This window comes from Pseudopipra pipra, chromosome 5, assembly GCF_036250125.1.
Source record: "Pseudopipra pipra isolate bDixPip1 chromosome 5, bDixPip1.hap1, whole genome shotgun sequence".
NCBI classification, from domain to species: Eukaryota; Metazoa; Chordata; class Aves; order Passeriformes; family Pipridae; genus Pseudopipra; species Pseudopipra pipra.
Window position 1 is genome coordinate 42,160,310 of NC_087553.1, and position 13,528 is coordinate 42,173,837.

General features: G+C 38.2%; 1 protein-coding gene across 3 annotated transcripts in view; it reads right to left on the minus strand.

The window, feature by feature from the left end:
• SRGAP1 (SLIT-ROBO Rho GTPase activating protein 1) overlaps nt 1–13,528 on the minus strand; it is a 139,295-nt gene that overhangs the window by 57,639 nt on the left and 68,128 nt on the right. For all 3 annotated transcript variants that reach the window (XM_064655789.1, XM_064655790.1, XM_064655791.1), the window contains exons 2-4: nt 11,741–11,936; nt 9,046–9,208; nt 2,800–2,862 (exon numbers count right to left, since the gene is read on the minus strand). In XM_064655789.1, coding sequence (XP_064511859.1) covers nt 2,800–2,862; nt 9,046–9,208; nt 11,741–11,936 — 422 coding nt within the window. The remainder of the gene's footprint in view (nt 1–2,799; nt 2,863–9,045; nt 9,209–11,740; nt 11,937–13,528) is intronic.

Consider the following 13,528-nt stretch of genomic DNA (forward strand, 5'->3'; position numbering starts at 1 on the left):
CATTTATTCCAGATCATTCTAGATAAACTGGTTTTGAGATATCTGGTGCTTAAGAAGTCTGCAAGTAGGTTTGTTGAGGCCTCAGATCTGACTGGCATGCTAGAGATGGGAGGCATGGTAGAAGCGGGAGGTAGAGCTTTTCATCACTTGGGTTTGAAACAAGCATTTAATTCAGCCCTTCGTCCCATAGCATTAGAGAAATCCAGGCATATAACCTCTGAATATGTGTGCCTAATGGGCACAATCTTTAACTGAGAAATTCAAGAAGTAACAAATAAAATGTGCAATTTCTTTACACTGACCACATACCTGTGCCTCAGAACAAGCACCTACAGAACCAAGTAGTAGGGAGAGATTTCACTATTAGTATATTACTTGCAGGCTTGAAATTAATTTGCCTTTTTTTTTTGAACATAAAGATTTATTTCACAATAGTAAGACTGAATTCTTTTACTTTTTTCCCCTCTATAAATCATGAGGCTAACAAGAAGATGATGTCTCTGTTTTGTAAGTGACTGAAAAATGTGCCTGCTGGAGATTAGAAGTGTAGATACTAGTTTTGGTAAGGTCACTATGATCTTGCCCTGTACACAGTTAATGTCATACACAATTAAAAATCTGTGCATGGGGTTTCCATTCGTCTAGATATTGTTCTATCTTTATGTACATGAGCAGATATAATACACAGATATGCTGATGAACATTCTAAACATGCAAGTGGTGAAACAGATGCTACTCTGTACCATATTGTCACTTTACTATGTGGGTTGTGTCTAGCTAAATGGGGACATGCACAGTTGACCAAGTCCTTTGCAATCTATGAAAAGCTGGACAATGGAGTTAACAATATAGATCATTTAATCTGAAACAGATTCTTGCATCTGACTAAAGGGGTCTTATCTCCCCATATTAGATCTCCAGTGACTATAACTGGAACCCAGATAGCAAGCTAAGATATTTGTATCTATACTGCAGGTGTCTGAAAATCAGGTGAAGTAAATTCCATCCCAAGAAACCATCTTGCAACAGTAGCCTGACTCAAATTGTGCACAAGTTCGGAATTTTTATTAACATCAAAAATATTCCCATTTTAAAACATCTTAAATTTTGAGGAAGGAATTAGCATTCACTGGAAGCCGTAATGTGGAAGTTAATACCTGAACAAATCTGTAACCATCAGTGGGAAGATGTAGCACTAGTGTGAAGAAAAAGAGTGAAAATATTGAAGTCCAGTCCTGAAGATTTTCAATAGCGATTCAGAAAAGTATTTCAGCACATGCCTCACTGTTTCCCTACCCGGGGAGCACAGACACTAATCCCAAGTCTCATCAGGCATCTGTTTAACTGAAACAAGATTGTATCTTCAGGGCCTATTCACTGCTGAAGACCCACTTGTGCAATGGCTCCTACAGTTGCTGATCCACAGCAGTTGTGTGAATTTGTCTGTGGCTATTGCTACTTTGCAGAAGCTGATCCCAGCATACTTCACTGACCACAGGCCTGAGCCAACAGGGTTTTGCAGTATTGCACCCTACAAAATCAGTGGTGGTTTCAGACAAAAAAGCCCCATAGAAAATCCCTCAGAAAAAAAAAAAAAGTGGTGGTTTAGGTAGGCTTTAGGAATCTGTGTCCGTAACTACAACTCAAAAGAACTCAAGGCAGTAGGACAAGACTACTTTTCTTTGGATCTCCTTTTTGCCGCCTAAGTTGCTCTTGAGTTCAAATGTTCTTCAACCCATCTACTGATGGGTGCACAATTTTCCCTAGGTCAAAAGAAAAACTGTCAAGATGCACAAAAGTAATGTTTGAGCTCTGCCTGTGGAGTTCCTAAACTTCCTTAAGGTCACAAACTGTTCCTTGATATAAATATTGTGAGTTCTTTTTACAGTCCTTCAAATCTTGAGGATGGAAAAGGGAGCAGTCTAGAGGTTGTTATGCAGGGTACTGAGGACCATGTTTCAAGCTCTTCCAAAAGAGAATCTGCATGCACAACTTCCTCAAACAGCAGGAATTAACATGCTTTAATATGAGGTGGATATCATCAGTTCCTCTTCATTCTAAAGCTATGTTTAAAAAAAAAAAGGTACCTCTTGCTTTTTTTCTTTCTCAGAACATGTCCCCTCAAAAAATAAATGGGGAAATAGTTATTAGGTAGACAAAACATCATTTTGCAGTAACAAGTTGTGTAGATTGGTTTCAAACAAGAAAACAGGTCCAGACCTAAGTTCTCTCAGATTTTTCTGTGGGTTAGCAGCAGCTTGCCAGAATGCTTACAGTGGTTTTTTTCTTGACCTCTCTAAATAGTACGGAATGCCTATAAACCCCTCTGTTTTTCTTTTCATTATTTACTTATCCCAGTCAAGGACGGGGGAGGGCACATAAGTAACATTTAGACAGCACAGCACTGGATCTGCAAACACCTATGATTTTTTACTGACTGTAGTCCACGAGTCAAACCAAGCAGATGGCAGCATGGACAAAAACAAGGCAGAAAAGAAGCTTTGCTCTGGTAACCTCTGAGTAGAAATGTCTCATTAATAATCAACAAAACTTAAACTGGTTTAGCAGAGTCTGGGTAGAAAAAAGGGTTGAAAGTAAAGAGTAATCCTGAAAGCGTTAGCATAGGTATTCTAAACAAGTGAGTAGTCTTCCCAAAAATATAGTTTAGACTTGTGTAAAAGACAAAAATAAACATCTCCACTGGGGGTTAACTTACTCGATAAAAGGCCACTTAAAGCTTACAGAAGTAGTTTGATATGTCATTTTTATAAGATAAGCTAAGTAAGTAATTGTACTTACTGTGTAAAGCTCATTAAGTACTTTCATTAAGTCTTCATGAAGCTGAAATGAAATCTCTTTGCTCTGTAATTAAAAAAAAAATTAGAAAAAGTCACATAAAAACTGCAGCATACATTTGTTTCTTGATATTTGTACTCATCATTCATCCTAGACAGTGAATGCAATTTTGCTCACAAAGACCATTCTGACAGAATTACAGTGCCCTAAAAAGAGTGATTCAGAGATGCAGAGGTAGACAGATAATATCTGGACAGAGGCTAAAAGGAAACCCACAAGTAATTTGAGATGTTTTTCCCATAAAGCATCAGGAAATTAGGTGCCAGCAGAAAGGGTAAAGTTCAAGATTAATGTTTTTAATGGAAGAAACTGTGTACTGTTTTATAACTGCTATGATACATACAAATCCTAAACCATTCAGAATGTGATATTCTAGAAGGACATCCCGCCCAATTTTACATCTAGGATAGTCTTTGTTTCTCAGTACATGCAACTATCTAAATATTTATGCAAGAAATAATTGTGGCTCCTCTTTGAAACAGATATCCATCTGCACAATATTCCACAGAGTGGGTTGCTGAACCAGCTTTGTTTAGCTTTTCTGGACTGTGTCTTTATTTTCATTCTGACCCAGAAAAAAAAGAAGAAATATTTAGCAGTAGTTATTAACAAAGCAAATATGTCAAAATAAGAGTATTTAATTGGAGTCTCATTCAAATATATTCCCTTGTTAGTTGTCCACAGCAGTTCAATCTGATGAAAATTGTGGCAATTGTGCAAGAGTTGAAGACATTTGTATCATAGCCTTTGGAAAACAGTTATAGAACAGAGCTACAGGACTTGGCAAACAGCCTGGCTACATTTTTTCTGTTATGCTCAGCATTGTAACATCCATGATGAAAACATCAGACTTTTTTTTCTGTGAATGAATTGATAATTAGTCTGGCTTCTAAAAACTCCAACTCCATGATAGACAATGGCCTTAGCTATGAGAAATATTTTGCATTTGCACAGAAGCCAAAGGAAAATCCTCAGGGACAACTCATCTCCAAAGCCGCTAACACATACTTGGCCATCACTAAAACACCTGCAGGAATAATGGTTTCTGAATGAGAATTTCCAGCACAACGCCCACGCACGAGGAAGAATCACACCACACATCCCACCCACTGTGTCTTCCAGCAGGATGAAACAGACACATACAGTAGCTCGAACAGAAAATTTTGTGGTTTTTTTTCCTCCTATTTCTACTGACATATTCTAACTTTGGGCAGTATTTTAAGGCACCTGTCATATCACTTAGCAGTATTCACTCAATCCTTATATGCAAGATGATTTTTCACTGACAAGAAGCTAGGAATACAATCTAAAAAACACTTCAATGAAATTCTTGTATTCCCAAGGGCATTCGCTGTAGTAGCTAAGGCACAGTAAGGCAGTTGATCTGAAGCTGAGTTACATGGAATTACTATGAAACTTTCCTTATTGCTTATACTTTTCAAAGTCTGGTATTCTTCATGAGGTATGCATTACTACTGAAGGCTTACTGAACAAAAGGCTTACTACTTCCATTTCTTTGCGTATATCAGATTATTTTAATCTAATATTAAGCACAAAACTTCATATAAGTAACAGCACACAGAGTGCTTGTGAAGAATTGGAAAAGGACTGCAGATTTGCAAGCTGCTGTAGGGAAATGCACTAAAAGCTTTAGCAAAAATTCTGAATTGCTTTTCATTACTTTACATTGACACCCTGCCTCTAAAAGTCAGCAGCACAGCTCTAACACAGCTTACACACCTCCTCAAAGCTCCAAGTAGAGGCCACCTGCTTTTTCTTGGATAGCTGCTTCTATAGTGCCGAGTATGAGTGGTCTGTTTTTTAAATTACTTTAGAAGAAAGAAGGGCAAAACATACAAATAAGATGTTTGACATTAAGATGAAAGCATACACGTGTGGGAGGAAACTCTAGATGAACTCTAGCTTCAATCAATTTATCCCTTTCAACTGTTGGTCACATCCATCTCGAGGTTGTGAGAAGTCAAGCCCCAAATAAGTAACAGTGATTCTAAGGCAGGATGCTTTAACCTGGTAGTGCAAAAGTCTGAGAAGGTGAGACAAAAAACACCAAACCAGTTTTCTCTTTATCCCTTGCAAATTTTGTTGTAAGCAAAGCACAAAGCAGTTTACTGGAGGATGCACCCTCCTTTTCTGCTCTTAATGCAGTTACACCTTAATGCAAATAGACACCAGATGAGTTGAGGATTTAGTGAATGATCACTATTTAGTAGGGCCTGTTTCTTCTCTTTGCTCCTTTAGAGCTTTGTCCAGCACTGAAACACAAGCGGTCCAGCCCTCAGTTTGCTCAGGATTTACTGGCCAACATGCACACATGGACTTTTCCAGGGCAACACAGTGATCAATTATTAATTTGAAAGTGAACAGAATAGATCACTGTAGAGAAAGAGGAAGATGCTTTAGAAAAGGACAATAGGCTTTAAAATGGGAAGCAAAAAGAGGGGGGAGGTGATCAGCAAAAAGAGTAAAAGTTGAAAAGAGACAGCCTAGCAATGTCACGCAATCATAGAAGAAACATCCTTTCACCAGTTCATCAGTGGACTCCAACCTACAGAGGGTGTCTGTAGTGACAGATAACACGTCAGTTGTTGCATTTTTCTGATGAAAGATTTTGTAGTCAAAAAAAATCAGGAAATTTGGTTAACCTCAGCAGTATAAAAGGGATTAATTTTCAAGAACCAACACATTTTACATTAGCATTTAAGATAAAGAAAAACTGACTTGAGGGGCAAGCGATACAGGTTTTAGTGTGTAATATACAGTGTGTTAGAGCACCAGATAAGAAGTGCATTTATTTTCAGTGGTTAATGACTCTCCTATTTCTTTTTTATGCTACCTATTCCCTGCAGTAGTTCAGCATGTCTGAATGGCGTGCTCCTCTAGGAGCCTGTACTCAGGGTAGCCAAACAACAGAATGTAAGATGCAGCACTCATTTTCCTGGCGCTGAGTTGATAACTCTAATCAGGCTATTAAAACCTGACAATCAATCACTGAGGTGCTTCTTTATTCACTATGTCCTAGAGAAATGGGTGAGCACCTATTAAACAAAAGAACAAAGAACATAAAAACGTTAGAGCACATGCAAATTCCTGCTAAAAATATTATATATGCTACTAATCTGGTTCAAGGGCATTAAAAGACAGTAGTGTATTTTTTTCCCTGATTGCAGCCATGCAACAGACAAGTAAGTGCATCTAAACCCCCCTTTCAGTATGTGCTCAACTTTCTGCACATCAGTGGTCCTACTGATGTTATTGAGATTTATATGTCTGAGAAACTTAAATTTTTATTCCACATTAATACATTTTCATTGAAGTCTGCTAGAATTTTTCCATCCATTTCAGTTAGAGCATAATTTGGCACTCAAACTTTACTCCCTTGTCTATTTTAACTAAAATTTAAGAGTCAGTTCAGTTCTTCCTGGAACTCTTTAGTGTCTGTATTTAGTATGCATAATGCTAATCCCAGTTACATCATTTAGGGAAAATATTCTGTGACTATTGCTTTTAAATGAGTCTGCTACTGGTCTCTAGTCGAAGTGAGAACCCTTCTTTTGAGGAGTTTTCATAAGCTGACAATGACAATGACGGAACCAACTCGTAGCAAAATTTTGTCCCAGATTTGCCAGTCGATAGCAACAAACAGCTCTGTTATCCTTTAAACATTCAAATGTTTAAGAAAATGAAGTAAAAAATCTCTCTGTATGCCACAATCTTTATAATATCAAATAGAGGTAGCAGGTAGTCATATTCCTTGTTAATAGGCAGATTATGGAACTAAAATATTTATTGCGCTTGGCTTCTCCAACATCTTTAACTGCAAAGATTGGAAGATATGTTCATCTTGGCTCATTTAGATTTCTGTCCAAAGAAAATACATGTTTATAAATTATAAATATACAAATCTGCTCAAGGATTTTGTGGGTATGTGTTTATACAGTTGATTATTAATGCTGGGGTAACCAGAATCACTGCACGAAATGTTCTGCATAATACTTTTCCCTTCTGCTTGACATTTTTCCTTATTACTTTATTCTTTAATTGTCCCCATGAGGCCAGCTACCCCATCTGCCTGAAGAAACACACAAGCATGCAAGGTTTGAACTCTGCTACTTTATTTTTGTAATTCTATGTGCAGCATGAAGGCCAGGCATGAACAGCAATATGTACTGCTTTTATATGCCAGCAACTAAAATGAAGAAGAGCTTAAGTACCTATCTGAAAGTACGAGACCTGACATAATGTCTTCATAGAAATGCTAAAAAATCCCTGAACTAGATCCTATCTTTGTCCTACATTTAGTACATTTAAACAGATGCCAGTTCCTGACCCCTGGAAAAAAAGAATGACAAATAGCTCCTGGGAGAACAAAAATAATGACTATCTACATGTTAAGTAGGCCAGACTAGACAGCAAAGCCCTGTACAATCAGGTATCTGAATACAACATATCCTGTCTCATCAGAACATGTAAGCTAGAACCAGTAGAGACCATTTCCCCAAAGGAATCCAAATGTTGAGACAGAGGTACAGATGCACACAAAAGGAAGAACCAGAATGAGGAAGAACAGAGAGCGAGACAAGGAAAAGGTACAAAGACTAAGGGGCACAGACACCCTATCACTACATTTCATAGAGACCATCATTGGGTACTGCACACACCTTTTACAGGAGTAGAGAAAGGGGTTGCTACAGACTTATGACTTGTGCTATATCCCACATAGGAGAGGGAACAAAACAATACTCTAGTGGTAAGCATGGCCAGGAAATGAGGAAATTGTTTGATTTTTTTCACTACTACAATTCAAGCCGGAGCCAATCTCAAGACAGAATTCAAGCTACATCCCTCTAGAAAATGTTGTGGTCACTTCATGGAAAAGTTTCATTTGAGAACAAACATGCGCCACCAGCAAGATGGAAAAAGCCAGTAACAGTTAACACTGAGAAGCAGAATGTGAAGTCTCATGCTCCTGGATTTCCAGTGACAAAGAACTGAACTACACTGAAAGCAAACAGGCTAATGTAATAATGCACACCTAGTGAAGAAGATATTTCTGAGCTAGGAACATAAGTGATTGAAAAACTATTCCAGATTCAATATCAAAAAAACCTCTACTGGTTTGCAACTCTGAGATCTCTCTACATAGACAGTACTGCAATACGTTCAAATCACTTTTCCCATTATCTGTTCAACTTCTACAATAATCTTTCACATTACTAAGTTTAGTGGTTAGTGAATTATAGTTATATGTATTATATGAACATATGACATATTATATGAACAGACCACTACTGATTGAGAAACTATAAACTTCAACCAGTTCCCTCTTTTGAAAACATTAACATGATACCTTTGCTATCATTTAGTAACACACTTTATGTTTTTTAACTTTTATTCTTTTTGAACTCTTCTGTATGACACTTGCTTACCGGCATCCAACCGTGACTAATGGATCTGCATTTATAATCTATTTTTTCTTTCTGAATAGTATAACAACAATGACTGCAAATACATTATGTAGATCTCGAGCTAAGGTTGCCTAGAGTGCTTGCTTAGCACATGAGGGATTTACACATTGTATGTGCCATGAAAATATATAACAGGCATGGACAAGGACAAACATGTACAGAAACAATGCTTTAATGACCTAATAGAAGTAGTTATGTTATCAAAAGTGTATGTCCATATTTACTACTAGGAAGGAAAGGGAACACTCTTAGGAGAATTGCAGCATATGCTACCATCTTTATGTCAAAGCACTACACGGCAAACCCTTGCTCTGGCTTCAATCTGTTTCAGTCACAATGAAATACTGTTTTTACAAATAATTCATTAATACAGCATTACTATTTTGGGAGTCCTAAGTGAAAACTGTTTCCTTTCTGCATGGGTAGGCAAGTGTGCTTTTGAGAGAAAGACAGGCTTTTTTCCCTGCCTTTTGGATATTTGTGATTCAGCTCTTAAGGTCACCAGCATATACAGCAGGATCCCAGGCATTTTAGTGCTAAGGATTTGGTTCGTGAGAACAGTCATGAAGAATTTATATGTATGCTAAAACAGATTTTATGCTATGTGTGCTGAATCTTCTCCTCAAAGGCTACCTATTAGGACACTTTTGCCTCCCTCACGCATCTTACAAGTCTGCATGGAGGACTGCAGGAGAGACATTACCTTCTTGAACATTCTGGTGGAATCTTCACTTATCTGCATGAACCTCATGATCACGTTGTTCAGGTAGATATCGCTCAACGTTGCATGGTCTTTGCTTTCTCTTCTCACTTGGTTCAGGAGTAAGTACCAGCAATTCACTGGTGACAAGAGGTTCTGGTCTTTCCTAAGAAAGGAGATACACACATGCATTATGTATAGAAATGAGAAAGTTACATTATTAATACAAACATCTCACTGACATTTACAGTCATAACTTGTTATGTAAAAATAGCTGCTTCTGAACAGTCAATCAATTTTTGGAATAACTCAGGTTAGGTAAGCCTCAGATTACTTTTAAAATGCATTCTACAAGTCTCATGAGGCATGGATGCAAAAACATAGAAAAAGTATAAGAATTTAGAACACTGCAAGCCACCCGAAAGTATAAAAATATCTTGCCACAAAGCTTACAGTTGTTTACAGATGAACTCCATGTAAATATTCAAAATCAATAAAGGTCACTGCCAAAAGAGTAACAGTAATTAATTTTTGACATTAGAAATAAACAAGCACTGGATAGCACATCCCAAATCCTTCATGAGCAAAACTGCAGGTGTAGCTGTTTCCCTACACTGGATTTGTATAACTGCTGTAAAAGTAGAAGAACATGTCACAAGTATCCATATTCTGTGATCAGCATTCATAAATACACTGCTACCACTAGCCCTAGAGGGGTCAATTACAAGACAAACAGCAGGACTGGACTTTTTCCACAGTGATCCAGTTCTGAATTCCTGTGACAGACTTTTTGCAATGTAGGCCCACTCCAAGCTTTCATACAGTGAAAAGTGAAATCACAGATGACTTCTCATTTCTTTCACACAAAGGAGAATAAAAATACAGGGAGTTCAACAACTGTTTCATGGACAACAAAAAACTATTTGTAACATGTCTTATGATTTCCTGAAATTTTATTATTAAGCTTGCCTTTCAACTAACTGCTCTAGAAACTTGCTCCTCTTTTTTTTTCCTTCTTATATAGGGATTATCCTATAGTCAAAACTATCGAGCATATGAAGATAAAAGGTGGTGATGAACTGAAACTCCTTCAACTCTTGGTAAATTGTTCTAATAATTAACTATTCTCACTATTAGAAATATGTCCTTAAATTCCTATCTAATTGTCTACTTTTAGCTCTCACCCTCAGAATCAAAGCAGCAACGAATAATTAACAGACAGAAGTCTTTTCTTAATCATTAGTGTTTTCTTTGCTATCAATCAGAAGTGAGTTAAGGAAACATCCTCAATTTGAGATGGACATCTTAACAGTGTTAATCACAGCAAGGAGCTTCAGGGTTTTATCAGCCAGGTCAGCCAACATGAGCACTCCCGAAGGAGCATGCTGATATTACTTGGTCCTTATTGCTTCTGCATGTCCCAAAGCCAATTCCACAGACCTGATTCTTCTGGAGGGAATGGTGGGAACAGCTCTGGGGACCAACAGCTAAAGTGATTTTTGCAGTAACCTCTTCTCAAAGCAGAGAATTGCAGAACAAAGCCAAAGGCAGGACTCCAGTCATAACCCCCGTGTACAAATGCCAGTCTGGATTTAACATGTTTAAGAACAAGTAAAGATGTTCGTATGTACCAGGAAAAAAGATTTTGCCACAAGCAGAACGGAAGCCAGGGCCCTCTCTGAAAGTGGTGACTTATGCACTTGTTGGCTATTTCAGAGAATCATTGAGTCACTTAAATGAATTTTAAGAAATACATGTTAATGCTCTTTGAACTGTACAAGCTGTATCTGGATTAACCTTTCCTTTGCCAGATGTATTCAGAAAAGACTTTTGTCCTGAAACAACAGCTCTATCTCTAGCACAGCACTGAGTGAACAGTGGAAAAAGGTACTTATTTTTCAATTTTACAAACAGTAAAATATTGTTTTATACCCCTAAGCGTAACAGGGCCAGACAAATGCATTCAGTAATCAGTCTCATCTGGTTATTTTCCTGACTTGAGCTATGTCAGCAAGTAATGCTTGAAATACTTCAGAAAACATACTGTATACAGGTTTAGCCAGATACTACCTGACCACTTCTGTTATGCACAAAAGATACTATGCCATGAAAGGGGATACATTAAATCATAAGCAAGGCATAAAATTCACACCATCCTAATTTCCATCAATCAGAGGTCAAGAGGCAGCAAAGTTCACATGCATTAACAAATCAAAACAGTTTTCTTTATTAATGCCTTTTTTGGCCAAAATCATCTTCTTTTGTTGCAATGTTGACTGACCTTCATTTAGACACTTTAAAATCTTATCAACTCCAGTACAGATCAGTACACAGCTTTCAAGCACTTTTGGGGCTCTGCATCTCTTCTAGATATTGGCTGTATTTTGGGTGGTTTAAAATCCATATGGTAGGTTAGAGATAATATATGTGCAACTTACTTTTTAACAAACTGAAATCATTTGTCAGAAGCATTATAATGAATAACTGCAAAGGGCCAAATCAACAACAGTATTTAGGCACTCATCTAGCTTTGACTGCAGTGAGAACTGCTACACTGCTAAACACGGGTGGGAATTTTAAACAGGCCTTTGAACCTGGGCTCAAACCCAGCAGTAGTCCAAACCAGTGGAAGCAAAGAGTGGTGCAGCACTGTAGCAACAGCTAACATGGGGGCGACAGGGAAGCAAATCTCTCTTACTTGTACTGCTGATGATCCTTTGTACTTCTTGTTTTTGCCATGAACCTCTCTGCCAGTTTTTCCAGGTTTCGGGAGTACTCCATCTCTATTTCTGACTTCTTGCGGAAGAAATCCTGCAGATCCTGAAGAAGTTGCACTCTCATTTCAGTCTGCTGCTCCAGGCATTTCTGCTGCTCAACAAGTTGAGCTCGGATCTCTAATGAAAGAAACACAGAACCAGTCAGGTCAGTGAAAGCAAATGAGAATTGAGAGTTACCAACCAAAATTACAAATGCTCCAGCACACTTCAGCCTCACAGCTACACCAGCTGGATATGGATTTCAGGTCCTGTGGTAGAACGCAGCAGTGGCAGCTCTCACTTCTGCCACCACATGCTTATGCCCAGCATCCTCCACTTGCTGTCTGTCTCACAAATAGCTATGGCAGGGGCTCAGGACTCCGCTGGGCTCAGGTGAGCAGAAGACCGGCTCCACCTTCCATCTTCTTCCAGACCTCTGGCATTAGCACAACATTCAGCTGGGAGTGATCTCCTTGCAGGAGGTGGTGTGCAACCATTTGAGTAGCAGCTCCTTATACTGCCCTGATAAATGGGAGAATAAAGATGCACTGTTTGGGCTAGGATCAGCTTGCTGACTGCCAGGTGGACCGTGCTTCTTGGTATCATCATGCACACCATGGAAACAACCCTGTGATAAACTCTGGAGCCATTATCCACTGTAACTCTGCACAAGTGAGCTTCCATATCTGCCCCATCTCTGCCAGGGAGGGAACTGATATAGTATACATTAATTCACCAATATTTTATAGCAAATACAGAGGAAAAAGTGTAATTATATTTGGAGATAACTACTTGAAAATTTGCACAAGGTCCCAGAGACCACGGTATATTTTTTAACATTAAAAAACTCAGATAATTTAGAAGAGAATATATGCTCACAGTTCTCTGCTGGACCAACAGGGAAAAGCCTCCAGATTTCTTACCACTGTTGACCAAATGCACAATTACTATGTGGTACGGGTTTTATTTTGGGGTTTTGTTTTTGTTATTAGCACTTTTATTTCCTGAGTGCTAAGCAGTTAATCTCATTTTGAGAACACTCAGTCTAGAAACATTCCTGCAGATTTTTAGGGTTCATTACAGTTTTGTCAGCTGTTCAGTAAACATGGGAATACACATTTTGTGGCAATAATGTATGTATATATTTTAAACAGTTTAATACTATAACAAGGACCTATTGATAGTAAACCAACCAGAAGTAATGTCCAAGTAAATGCAAAACTGTTGTCAACTTTTACTTGAGTCTTAATGATGTAACCATGCTGGTGGGCTAGAATATGGTAGAAATCTTAGATGCCCACACCACAGTTTGAAATAGAAGAGTGTTCTAGAAATCATGCTAACATCATATGGAACTGCCAACCAGTAAGTAGTAATAACATTGCCAAAAATGGTCTGATGCAACTAGGATGTAATGCATCCTTACTGATCTTAAAACAGGTATGAAGGCAGAGATCCACCCTGCTGGGATTCAAATGTGTATACCGAAATAAGGTAATACGAGCACAGAAAACTGTTACGCCAACATATTTACTGGAGGAGAGAGACACTGCAGTATTTTCTTCCAGATCTCCTTTGAGCTACCAGCTGCTGTGTTAATCATTAATGAGACCATCCATTTTTATAGTCTGGGAGGGGAACCAAAAAATTCAGGTTTGGTTTTCACTTCATTTCCAATCAGTTTGTTGGAAGAGAAACCATGCCTCCAGCAAGGATGAGCCACTGTAATA